Genomic DNA, 13,063 nt, shown 5'->3' on the forward strand with positions numbered 1-13,063 from the left:
TACAGAACATCCTACTGAGGAGGAGGAGGAGGAGGAGGAAAGTGCAACATCAATTGTTGCATCATGCTATGCATCTCCGTCATCATCACGCCTTGACGGGTTTGTTCAACCCCTTGACGATGTAACTCCAGGCCTTGGCACGCTTGCTCACCTCTGAGATCGGCGAATTCGCCGTGTATCCAATTCCATTCTTCACTTGTGAAAGATGACGATTGGTTACCACCTTGTGATGATTATCCCGTCTCTCCTTGTAGGTGTTCATTCTCTTCATTCCGCTGAAACTGATAATTGCTCCTAAAAATCTCCCGATAGCGCCAATTCTCCTCGCTGAGGGTGGACGTTCGGTCAGGGTTTGGAAGAGTCATGACCACTGTTTTCCCAACTTTATACTCGTAAGTAGTTCCATTCATCTGTATCACAAGTTGGTTAATCAAAGCAAGCATATCTAATTTAGTCATACCTGCGACGGGCTCATGATGATGCTCCACCGGGTCATAGCCGAGGAATCTAGCTATTTGAGTGATGAGACCCCCAACACAAATGTCACCAGAAACCGCTTTTCCCACTTTGCTTAAATGTGCAGCCACAAAAGCCGCCACATTAACCGGAGTCTCCGAGATCATAGAAGACATAAGAAAAAGTTTAGTTTGCGAGATAACGCCCTGACTATCACGCCTGCCAAACATAGAATAAGCCAGGCATTTTTGCACATAACGAAAACATGGATTATGAATCCGGGAAGCTTTCGCGTCTTTAGCGATATATTCAGTTCCTGTGATCTTACCCCAAAACCTTCCTGGTTCAAAATCACTAGGCAATTTTCCCGGTCCATCAGCGGATATACCAAGGATAGCACCTAATTCCTCTAGGGTTAACCGGTGCTGAGTCTGAAACAATTGAAAAGTGATTGCACCGGTACACATGGGGAGTCTCCTTTCCCAGTCCGTATGGACCTCGTACTCCACCGTACTCAAGAACTCTAATGTGATCCGTTCATACGTGGGTGTGGTACGCAACATAAAGTCTAACAGCCCTATTTTATTCAATAGTCGATGAACATCCTCAGACAGACCCAATTCAGCTAAAGTAGCGGGACACATATACCTGTTCGGAATTAACCGTCTATCCTTAAGTTTGGCATACCGGACTTCATGGGCGGGGTGGGTGAAGGTGATCCCATGAGCATTCTCGTTACCCTGCGCAGCCACCGGTTCAACATTCCTCCGTGGTCGAGTTGGAGGTCTCGAAGGTCCATCCTCGGTTGGCCTTCGTCTAGAAGCATTCTTCGGGGGCATTTTGGGTACCTGAAAAATTCACAAAAACTCAAAATTCGAATTAGTGAAAACGACCACCGGAGGTAGATGGAGAACGGTGAATGGAGCACTTTTTGTGAAGTGGGTGTGGGGAAAAAACGAATATTTGGAGAGGTGGATGAAGGTTTTTGTTGGAGGGTTAACGGAGGAGGTAGGTTTTTGTTGGAGAAGAAGAGGAAAGAAAGAGGAAGAAAGAGAAAAAGTGAAGAAAGAGAAGGGAAAAATAGGGTTTAGGGAGGTGGGGCGCGCGGGATCCACAAGAAAAATTAAAAAATTTTCAAAATCTGACTCGCTGACACGGCCGTGTCAGGTGACACGGTCAGACCGTGTCCGAGTCTGGAAATCCAATGCTGTTTCTGAAAAAAATAAACCCAGATGACATGGCCGTGTCATGTGACACGGTCAGACCGTGTCCGGGTCTAGAAAACCAGCTTTCTCTTTCAAAATTTTGGATCAGGGTGACACGGCCGTGTCGGCCAACACGGCCAGACCGTGTCAGGCACTGCGTTCTAAAATTTTTCTCCGTTTTGAGTTTTTTGCTCTTTTCACTCCTCGATAGCCGTGCTTCAAAAACAACCTACAAAACAAAAACAATAAACAAAGCAAACTGTTAATAACAAAAATAGTTGGTTGCCTCCCACTCAGCGCTTCGTTTAACGTCGCATGGCTCGACGGACTTCTACCTTATTAAGTTAGATGCACATGCTCAATTGATCTAGCTTCCTGCCCAGCATAGTAGGGCTTCAACCTTTGTCCATTTACTTTGAATATGTCCCCAGTGGCTTGGTTTTTAATTTCAATCGCACCATGTGGGAAAACTTTGTGTACAACAAACGGCCCTGACCATCTTGACTTCAATTTTCCAGGAAACAGCTTCAGCCTCGAGTTAAACAACAACACTAGTTGTCCTTCCCAAAAATCCTTCTTGATGATTCTTTGATCGTGCCACTTCTTTGTTTGTTCTTTGTACATCTTAGCATTTTCATAAGCTTGATCTCGAAATTCCTCTAACTCATGTAGTTGAAGGATACGGGACTCACCGGCTTTTACAATATCATAGTTGAGGAATTTAGAAGCCCAAAATGCCTTGTGTTCAAGCTCGAGTAGCAAATGGCAAGCTTTACCATAAACCAACTGATAGGGTGACATGCCTATGGGTGTTTTGAATGCAGTCCTGTATGCCCATAATGCATCGTCAAGCTTCACAGCCCAATCTTTTCATGAGGTGCTAACAGTCTTTTCGAGAATCTGCTTGATTTGCCTGTTCGATACCTCTACCTGACCACTAGTCTGAGGGTGGTAAGCTGTTGCAATCTTGTGCTTCACATTATACTTCTTCAGCAGATTTTCCATCAACTTATTCAAGAAATGAGTACCTTCATCGCTTATGAGTGTTCGGGGGACACCGAATATGGAGAATATGTTGTTCTTGAGGAAATTCACCACCACTTTGGCATCATTTGTAGGAAGAGCAACTGCTTCAACCCATTTAGAGACGTAGTCCACCGCTACAAGGATGTAGTTCTTCCCATGTGATGGTGGAAAAGGTCCCATGAAATCAATACCCCACACATCACACAACTCCACTTCAAGAATACCCTTCTGAGGCATCTGATTTCTTTTTGAGATATTCCCCGTTCTCTGACACCTGTCGCATTCCTTCACAATGCTTTGAGCGTCTTTGAATAATGTGGGCCAATATAAACCAGATTGTAGGAGCTTTGCAGCTGTTCTATCACCACTAAAATGTCCGCCGTATTCTGAGTCATGGCATGCTTTCAGCACATCTCATTGTTCCTCTTCGGGTACACATCTTCTAATCAAACCATCGAGACCTTTCTTGTATAAGCAAGGATCATCCCACAAGTAGAACCTGCAATCATGTAAGAATTTTTTTCTACGGTTATAGTCAAAATCATCAGGGATAATACCACCTACCAAATAGTTCGCATAGTCGGCGAACCAAGGTACACCAATAACAGCGAGGATATGTTCAGCTGCGAACTCATCCTTTATTGGGCGTGTGGCTTCTATCTCTTCAATCGGTGACATTCGAGACAAGTGATCGGCCACAGTGTTCTCAGATCCTTTCTTGTCACGAATTTCTACATCAAACTCTTGAAGGAGTAGGATCCATCTTAGCAGTCTTGGCTTAGAGTCCTGTTTAGCAAAAAGATACTTCAAGGCAGCATGGTCAGTATAAACAATGACTCTAGAACCCAACAGATATTGCCTGAATTTATCAAAGGCATAAACAACCTCTAATAACTCCTTTTCAGTAGTTGCATAGTTCATCTGTGCAGGGTTCAACACATGACTAGCGTAGTAAATAACATGTAACAATTTTTCTCTACGCTGTCCCAAAACCGCCCCCACTGCAATATCACTTGCATCACACATGATCTCAAAAGGTAGAGACCAATCCGGGGCTACAACAATTGGTGCCGACACTAATTTTTGCTTTATTGCATCAAATGCTACGACACATTCTTTGTCAAAATTAAAAGCTTTGTCCTTAACTAAAAGTGTAGTTAAAGGTTTTGCTATTTTTGAGAAATCTCTTATGAACCTACGATAAAAACCCGCATGCCCTAAGAAACTTCGGATACCTTTTTCATTCAGGGGAGGAGGCAATTTTGCAATGACTTCTATCTTGGCTTGATCAACTTCTATTCCCTTATGAGAAATTTTGTGGCCCAAGACTATACCTTCACGCACCATGAAGTGACACTTCTCCCAGTTGACGATTAAGTTGGTCTGTTGGTATCTTTCTAAAACAATAGCAAGGTTAGTTAAGCTATTATCAAAAGACTTACCAAAAACCGAGAAGTCATCCATGAATACTTCCATATGCTTCTCAAGCATATCGGAAAAAATGGATTGCATGCATCGTTGAAATGTGGTCGGTGCATTACATAACCCGAATGGCATTCTTCTGTAGGCAAAAATACCAAAAGGGCATGTAAAAGCGGTCTTTTCTTGGTCCTCTGGTGCAACAACTATCTAATTATACCCCGAGTAGCCATCGAGGAAACAATAGTAGTCATGACCCGCCAACCTTTCTAACATCTGGTCGATGAAAGGCAACGGGAAGTGATCTTTTCTTGTTGCCAGATTTAGTCTTCGGTAGTCAATACAGACTCTCCACCCTGTAACTGTCCTTGTGGGAATCAACTCATTCTTTTCATTCTTAACAACGGTAGTTCCACCTTTCTTTGGCACCACATGAACTGGACTCACCCATGAACTGTCAGATATTGGGTAGATCATCCCGGTGTCCAAAAGTTTTACCACCTCCTTTCTAACCACCTCCTTCATTGCTGGATTTAGTTGTCGTTGAGGTTGGACAACCGGTTTGTGATCATCTTCCATTAAGATTTTGTGCATGCAAAGTGTTGGACTTATTCCTTTCAAGTCTTCAATTGACCATCCAAGGGCACTTTTATGCTTTTTAAGGACTTTGACAAGCTTATCTTCTTGAAGGAATTCAAGGTGAGAACTTATGATAGCCGGGCACTTACTTTCAGTGTCTAAAAAGACGTATTTGAGGTTCTCCAGTAATTGTTTTAGTTCAGCCCCCTTCTTTGGTTCATCTTTACTTTCTTCCACTAACGGTTGCCTTAGATCCTCCAATCGGTTGTGGCGAGAATCTTTGACAAATGATGTGTCCATCATGGCTAAAACTTCACTGTCTTTTTCATCAATTACCTCCTCCTCTTCGAAGATTGATAGACTCAAAACTCTCTCCAAAGGTAACTTCTGTGTTGTCAAAGAGTTTTCTTCATCACACATTTGCTCAATCACCTCAATGTGTTGACTCGTGGCAACATCATCCTTGTACTTCATAGTGTTTCACACATTAATCTTCAATTCTTCATCATAAACTTTCAAAGTCATTGTACCTTCTTCAATGTCGATTAAGCATCTCCCGGTCTCTAGAAATGGTCTTCCCAAAATAATTGGTATCTCCTCATGTTCGGGCATCTCTAGAATAACAAAATCCACCGGAAATACAAACTTGTCGATTTTTACCAACACATCTTCTACCACTCCGTAGGGTCTTTTAACGGATTGGTCAGCAAACTGAAATGTCATTCGTGTATCCTGTACTTTACCTATTCCCAATCTTTTGTAAATGGATAATGGCATAAGACTCACACTTGCTCCCAAATCGATCAGAGCTTTCTTGAAAGACCTATCACCAATTGTGCATGGAATCGTTACTGAACCTCGATCTCTCTTTTTAACTGGGATCTTCATTCCCTGCAAAATAGCACTACAAGTTTCAGTTAGAATAATCGGGTCACTGTCGATTGTTCCCTTCTTTGAAATGATATCTTTCATGAACTTCGCATAGGTGGGCATTTGCTCCAGTGCCTCTAAGAATGGAATATTTAGCTCAAGTTTCTTGAACATCTCTAAGAACTTCTCAAAGTTTTTCTCATGTTGTTCTTTCTTCTTATTCCTTGTAGGAAAGGAAGTTTAACCGCTGGTTTAGGTGTAGTAACTTTTTCTTTGACCACACCTTCTTCATCTGTGACCTCTTTCCTTACTACCTCATTTTCTCTAATCTCCACATCCACTTCAATCAACAAATCCTCTTCATCAGAGTTCTTCTCATGTGTTTCCTTCGATTTATTGCTCCTTGTTGTTACAACGTTCACATGATTATTGTCTCTGGGATTAGTAACCGTAGCACTTGGTAAAGCACCCTGTGGCTGAGTGTTGGCCATTTGTTGTGCAATCTGACTCATTTGAATTTCCAGATTTTTGATTGAAGCTCCTGTGTTCCTAAGATTGCTCCTTGTTTCCTCTTGGAATTGAGAATTTTGAGCGACCATCTTTTCCATAGCAATTTCCCAATCTGCTTTCTTTGGTACCTGTTGTTGAAATTGTTGAGGCGCTTGAGATTGGAACTGTTGCGGGTGGTGTTGAAATTGTTGTTGGTAAGGGAAGTGTTGAGGAGGTCTATATTGTTGTGACTGAACTGGGGATTGAAATTGGGTTGGTCCTTGCTTTTGAACGTTTCCTTGTTGGTCCTTCTAGGCGAAATTAGGATGATTTTTCCAACCCGGATTATATGTATTGGCATATGGATTATTTTGCCTCAACATATGAATCTGCTCCACTTGTTCTTGCGTGGCCACACAATGCATCGCAAAATGCGGTCCACTACATATTTCACAAACAACTGAGGCGACTGGCTCAACTTGTGCTACTTTCTGTTCACTTATATTCATCTTCTTCAATCTTCTTTCTATTTCAGCAGCAATTTGTTCTTCCGTTTTAACCACTTGATCAGCAAGCTTCAAATCAATTTTACCTCATATAACTCAATGTGCTCATTAGCGGCAATAGCTTCTATGATTCTCTTGATACCAGTGGCTGTTGAAAAATTTGTTGAGCCACCGGCAGCAGTATCAATAAGCTGTTTTGTCTTAAGCCGGAGACCACTAACAAAAGTCTGCATTTGTTCGGTTGGGTCCATGTTATGAGTAGGACAAGCAACCAAACACCTCTTGAACCTTTTATATGCATATCCCAGTGATTCCCCTTCTTTCTGCTTGAAATTCACAATATCATATCTTTTTCGAATAAAGACTGATGCAGGGAAATACTTATTGAGGAAAGCCGTTTCCATCTGTTGCCATGTTGTGATGCTTCCAGCTGGAAGTGAGTAAAACCACTCTTCCGCATCTTCGGATAAAGTGAATGGGAACATCACGAGTCTCTTGGCTTCTTCAGAATGGCCTTCGATCTTTAATGATGTTGTTGTGGTGAGGAATCTCTGTAAATGCTTATTTGCATCTTCATTGATTCTTCCCGCAAACGGCTTGCTCTCTAACTGTCTGATAGTTGAAGGATGTAGTTGGAAGTGTGCCACGTTGACCGGTTGATTTACGATGGTCATTCTTCCAAGCGATGCATTATCTCTTCCATAATCTCCTAAAAGTCTCTCTGGAGGAGGTGGGTCAGCTGCCATAGTTTCAGGCTCAGAATCTGACTGCTCGGACTGAATAGATATTACTTCTTCGTCTTCTGATTCTGAATCTACAGGTGATTCTTCTTTTGATGCCAGTCTTTTCCGCTTAATTTCTCGGAGTCATGCTCGCAATGATCTTTCGAGTTCTGCGTCAAAAAGAAGTTCAGCTGAGGCCTTACCTCGCATACAAGGTTAGACAGTTATTAGTTGGGAGTAAACAATAAAAATAAATAAGTAAATAAAAATAAAACTTTTACAAAAGAAATAAAATTTTAATTGCAGAGCAATAAAATTTTAATTGACTGAATAATAACTTATATTTTGGCAATCCCCGGCAACGGCGCCAAAAACTTGATCGGAAAAATAGCAAGTGTACTATTTTCACCGATGTAGTAATAATGAGTTTTACCCCAAGTATCGATCACGAGGATTGCGTAGAAAAGACAAATTATTGTAACCAGTCAATTAAACAAAATAGCATATGGGGGTTTTTGTTATATTGAACTAATAAAATTCAAATAAATGAGCTGAAAGTAAAGTTGAGCTTTTGTGTATAAATTTAGCGTAATGCCAAGGTAGGTGTATGATCAGCCTTATAATGATTCTGTAAAAAGATCTCTTTAACAAGTTCATATGATGCAACTATTTGTTCTTAAGGATGTTTTCCTAAGTCCTTAGTGAAAACCTTTTGGTTTGCAATCCTAATGCCTAAGTGATAACAATAAGATTTAATTGTTTAAAAACCTTAACAACCGTAGTCCTACAGATTGTTAACCGTGGATCAATCTTGTTTTGCCGACAAAGAAAGCATAAAAACATTAAACAATCAAATTGCAAAATACGAATACTTGATTAAAGAACAACGATATTCAGAGTCATTACGATTCAAATCAGGGACACCCCCCTGGCATTGGGGGGTTTAGCCTCTCATAATATTCAAGAAACCAAAATCAAAAAGTTTAGACATTTACAAAGATTAGGAGAACTCGGATCTTCAATGGTATCCACCGTTGAATCTCTTCGTCTTCCAACACCTTGATGAAGCTATCTTTCTCAGCTCTGGAATTCTATCGTACGATCAAAAGTGCCTTCTCCTTGTCTCTCAATCCTCTTTTAATCCCTCTAGATTTTCAGATCTCAGCCGCAATACCCAAACTGCCCCTGGAACTTTAAAAATTGGAAAAAACCAAGATTCAAAAATTCTGTCCGCACAGCTGACACGGCCGTGTCACTTGACACGGGCAGACCGTGTCAGCTTCTGGTCTTAGGGGTGTATTTCTTCAGGAGGCCTGACACGGCCGTGTCAGGTGACACAGTCAGACCGTGTCCGCCTCTGCCTCCTTGCTCCTTTTTGCACACCTCTTGGACATGCGATCTTCCATCAATCCGAAGCTAACCTGAAACCATTAACAAACAAGATCAAAAGCACCTAATTGACAATGAGAACGGCACAAAAACAAATTTCAAAAAAATAAACTTATAACTAGATAAGTTAAAGAAAATATTGGAAAACAAACACAAAGTCTTACCAAACATGACGATCGTGTGTCGAATTCATGATGAAATTGAGTGTAAAATGGTGACCGATCACTCGTCTTGGAGACACGTTCCTATTACTCTATATCTTCTTGTTTGGTTTGCTTGTTCCTCTTGCAGGTGTATTGTGATTGTGCTCGACGCGCATGTCGACCTTTATGTGCTTTCATGGCTAATCGGTGTGCTGACTATTTGCTTTTGCTTTGCTAGCTCGCTCGCGGGATCCTAGTTTCTTTGCTCTCTTCGCTTTAGTTTATGGATCATCATCCGTTTGGTATTAATTCCGTTTCATTTTATTTCTCTCGCACTTTATCGCTTTTTCGCATCATCCTTTAACATGAGAAGTAGGACTCAGGCATGCATCTGGCCAAGTCCTCGAAAGAGGCTCTGTTTTTGTTGGTGTGTTTATATTTGTGCTTTGCGGCAGGGAGTCACGGTGTAATAAGTCCTATATGGCACTCCGTTAAGTCCTCATGGAAGGCATGCGGAAAGGGTTAGCAATCAACCCCCGCCTAGTCTCATCGAGCCTGTTCAGTATGCGCACGCTACGCGTGGCTCGCTTCTGAACCTGCACAAGATCTTGTTATCGAGTATGTCAGGAAAAAGGTTCATGCAGCCGGACCCCCGCCTTTCCTATATCTCGCGTCGCTCGACGTTGATGCTCGGTGTACGCACGCACCGTTTTCCTTTACGATCCGTGACGGCTTGGTTGCTGAGAGGGAATCGCTCCTCTTGTCTATGGCCCGATCATTTTTGCGAGGTCTAATGCTTGGTTGACTTGGGTTGAGTTTCTCCCCTTGGCTATGGCGGGACCGCTTTTCTACCACTCGGCCAGTGCTGTTGGTTTTGTTTGCTTTACGAGCGGAGCTCGTTTGTATGATACTCTTGTTTGCTTTCCCTTTTCCTCGTAGGTTGATTAGTTTAGCTTAGACTTGTACCCTTTGTATGATAACATTAGGTAGCAAGCTTTCCCCCTTAGCTTAGGTGTTCCTCATGCATTCTTTAAAACACAAACCACACTCTTTGATTTTCTTTTCTTAAGAGCTTGTTATTTCTGCTCCATTCCCAAGCATAAGTCTCCAAAGGTCGAGCAGTGGAGTGTGAATGCAACTCGTTCACCTAAAAAACACAAAACAAACAGAAACTAGTTAGCCGAGCTACGGTAGCTCTAATTCTGCAAAACAGATACGTAGGCAGCGGGGTAGGGCCCGTGCGAGCACAATCCTTTCTTTTCCCTACATTTTGCATTCATTTTAGTCCAGATTAGCGTAGATTTTTTACACACCCATAGTTTTAGACACAGGCGTGGATACCATCGAGTACGATGGGCGCGAGGGGTGCTAGCACCTTCCCCTCACGTAACCGACTCCCTTACCCTTTTTCTCTGGTCGTGAGACCGTTGTTTTGTTTTGTGGTTTGCTGGCATTCCCTTCCTTTTCAGGTTAAATATGTTAGTGACGACTCTGTTAACTTTCACGGTAGCGACACCAAGACGTACGAGCAGGCTCTCCTTCAGATGGTGGAGGCCTATTTTGGATCAGTGGGAAAAACGTCATTTGTTTGGTAATTGTATACGGGGGTCATCCAACCGGACGTGTCCCCAATTGTGCTTACGAGTGATAGTGAGGCTCGGGTCTCGGTACTGGGTTTTGGCAATATCTCCTGGATTACGGATTTATTGCCTCCCTTCTTTCTTGTGCTCGCCATTTTTGATAGGACGTCTGCCCAAGCGTTGTGTTCCCTTGAAATGTGTTTTACCTTGGCGCTCCTGAATCGGGCCAGTCTTTCTTTCACGAGGGCCAAGTATTCGGAAACGACTCTGTTAATTTTCGCGGGGTAGCGACAACTGGCGACTTTGTTGGGGACGTCTCGACCTATTGCGGGTCCGGACTTAGCGAGTCGATCCTAGCGCTTGTGTGTTTATCCTTGGGTGTTTTACTGCTTTGCATATTTACCTGTTTGCATTGCATTCTATGTGCGCTTTTACTTTTTGCATCATATTCTGGACTGTCTGGATTTCTATCTGTGGGTGGGTGTTTCACGAGGTAAAAGACCCAATACCCAGGTCATGAGTGATACCATAGGAACTAGGACTAGAGTGGCCGTGATGGACAGAAGGCGTATGCTTGATTGATCTGATCACGTATCCACGGGCAGAGCTTGGTGGAATGAGGCAATATCGTATGATAACGCCTACATTCGATCCTCTGTTGGCTTTTTGACCTACCCTGGCCTAGATTTACCCGTGAGTGGGGTAGGAATCAATCATTGCTTAACAGGTACATTGATGGTGACTTTGGTTCTTGTTCGTGGGTTACTGCTGTTCTCGTTCGTGGGTTACCGCTGTTCTCGTTCGAGTGTACTATTGGTTCCTGTTCGTGGGGTACTATGGTTCTTGTTCGAGTGGTGATCTGTGTTCTATTCCAGGGTGTTGTTAACTATGGATGTTGGTTCCGTGGGTTGACAATCTATGTACCGTATGGTATATCTATTTGGGGCCGAACCTTTGGCTCTGTACTATGTGTGTTACCGGCAGTCCAGAATGCCTGGTGGGCGGCAACAAGTCCCACCACTTTGCATCATAGCATATTTATTTCTAAAAGAAATGGAAAAAAAATGTATATAATAATAAGCATTTGCATGTCATATTTTCAGGGATATTCAGGAGTTCACCCAAGTTGAAGATGGACATTCCCACTAATACTGTCAAAGAACGTACGAGGCATACCAGCGCTTACAAGATTCCAGATATTGATGTTTCGGGGTTGATAGGTTTGAGTTCTCGGTTGGAAGGGGAAGTTCTCCGTGACTTCAATCATGTTTATGGAAATTTGCTCTCCATCCTCAATACATCTTTTGATCTGATGGCTTTGATCACCTTGTTTCAGTTCTATGATCCACAGTTGAGATGTTTTACATTCCAGGACTATCAATTGGTCCCAACGCTCGAAGAATTTTCTTACATACTCAACATCCGAATCACTGATGATGTACCTTTTGTTCGAGTTCCCAAGGTTGTGAGATTTGAAAAAATAGCTGAAGCTCTTCACATGGGTATAAAGGAGGTGGAAAGAAATTGGAAGTCATCGGGTGGCGTTTCTGGTTTCTATCTTTGCTTTTTGATTAGTAGGGCTGAGGATGCGGCTAAGAGAGAGCATAGGGTTGATTTTAGTCGTTTGCTTGCTATCATGATCTATGGTATTGTCTTGTTCCCCTCAAGAGAGAACTTTGTGAGTTTGGCGGCGATTTGTGTCTTCATGAACAAAAACCCCGTGCCAACGTTGCTTGCGGATGCTTACTTTTCTATCCATTCGAGACATAAGAAGGGAGGATATGTTGTTGGTTCTTGTCTTCCGTTGTTGTATCAGTGGTTCATGTTGCATTTGCCGGTGAGAGGACCTTTTGTGCTCAAGAAGAGTTCTCTTAAGTGGTCAGATAGGATTGTTAACCTCACATCTTATGACATCAGGTGGAACTATTGTGTAGGGAAGGTTTGGAACATCATCACTAGTTGCAGTCAATATCCCAACGTTCCTCTCATGGGAACCAGAGGTTGTATTAGTTATAACCCTACGCTCGCTTACCGTCAATTGGGATATGCAATGGAAGGGTCACAGAAGCATGTAGAAGCATTTGAATCAGTGTACTTTGCTGATGGTAAAGATCCTCTGGAGCTAGAGAAGATAGCGTATGCTTGGACTAAAGTTCAAAAGAGAGATCAGACTACTTTGAGCAAGAAGGTTCCTATTGCCATGGGTCCTTACAGAAAGTGGATTGAGGCGAGAGTGAAAGGTTTGTTGTTGCCATTTACGAGGTCATGTCCATTGTATGAGCAACCTCCTGTGGTCTTGTCTGATACAGTTGCGGCTAAACTCTATAATCAGGCCAAAGCGGACAACATCAAGTTAAAAGCAAAGGACAAAGAGGTTGGCTTGGAGAGATATTTTCAAGATCACGAAAAGGCGGAATTGGCTCGTAAGCTCACGCGTGCGCAAGGTGAAGGTTCAAACATGACCCGTATCTCATGACTTGATGGAAGAAAGCTTGTACCGAACACAGCAGGAATGTGCGAAGTTGCGAAGGTCCGAAAACAATAGCAAGAGAAAGGTGCAGGATTCGGAAAAGCAATTGATTGAAGAAAAAGCCAAGTCGGCTCGACTTGAAGAAGAGCTCGCAAGCCTCCGAGCCCAGCGGAGAGGAGATGGAGGAGCTCATTCTGTTATCAGACGGT

General features: G+C 42.7%; 1 protein-coding gene across 1 annotated transcript; it reads left to right on the plus strand.

The window, feature by feature from the left end:
* The first annotated feature begins 11,516 nt into the window (after nt 1-11,516).
* Nucleotides 11,517-12,860, plus strand: LOC131640013 (uncharacterized). The gene has a single exon (XM_058910431.1). It carries the CDS (start codon nt 11,517-11,519, stop codon nt 12,858-12,860), a length of 1,344 nt encoding a protein of 447 aa, XP_058766414.1.
* The last annotated feature ends 203 nt before the right edge of the window (nt 12,861-13,063 follow it).

This window comes from Vicia villosa, unplaced genomic scaffold (genome assembly GCF_029867415.1).
Source record: "Vicia villosa cultivar HV-30 ecotype Madison, WI unplaced genomic scaffold, Vvil1.0 ctg.002893F_1_1, whole genome shotgun sequence".
Lineage (NCBI taxonomy): Eukaryota > Viridiplantae > Streptophyta > Magnoliopsida > Fabales > Fabaceae > Vicia > Vicia villosa.

Bases quoted from the DNA above. Each gene is read 5' to 3' on its own strand.
- LOC131640013 (XM_058910431.1), top strand. From the start codon at position 11,517: ATGGACATTCCCACTAATACTGTCAAAGAACGTACGAGGCATACCAGC.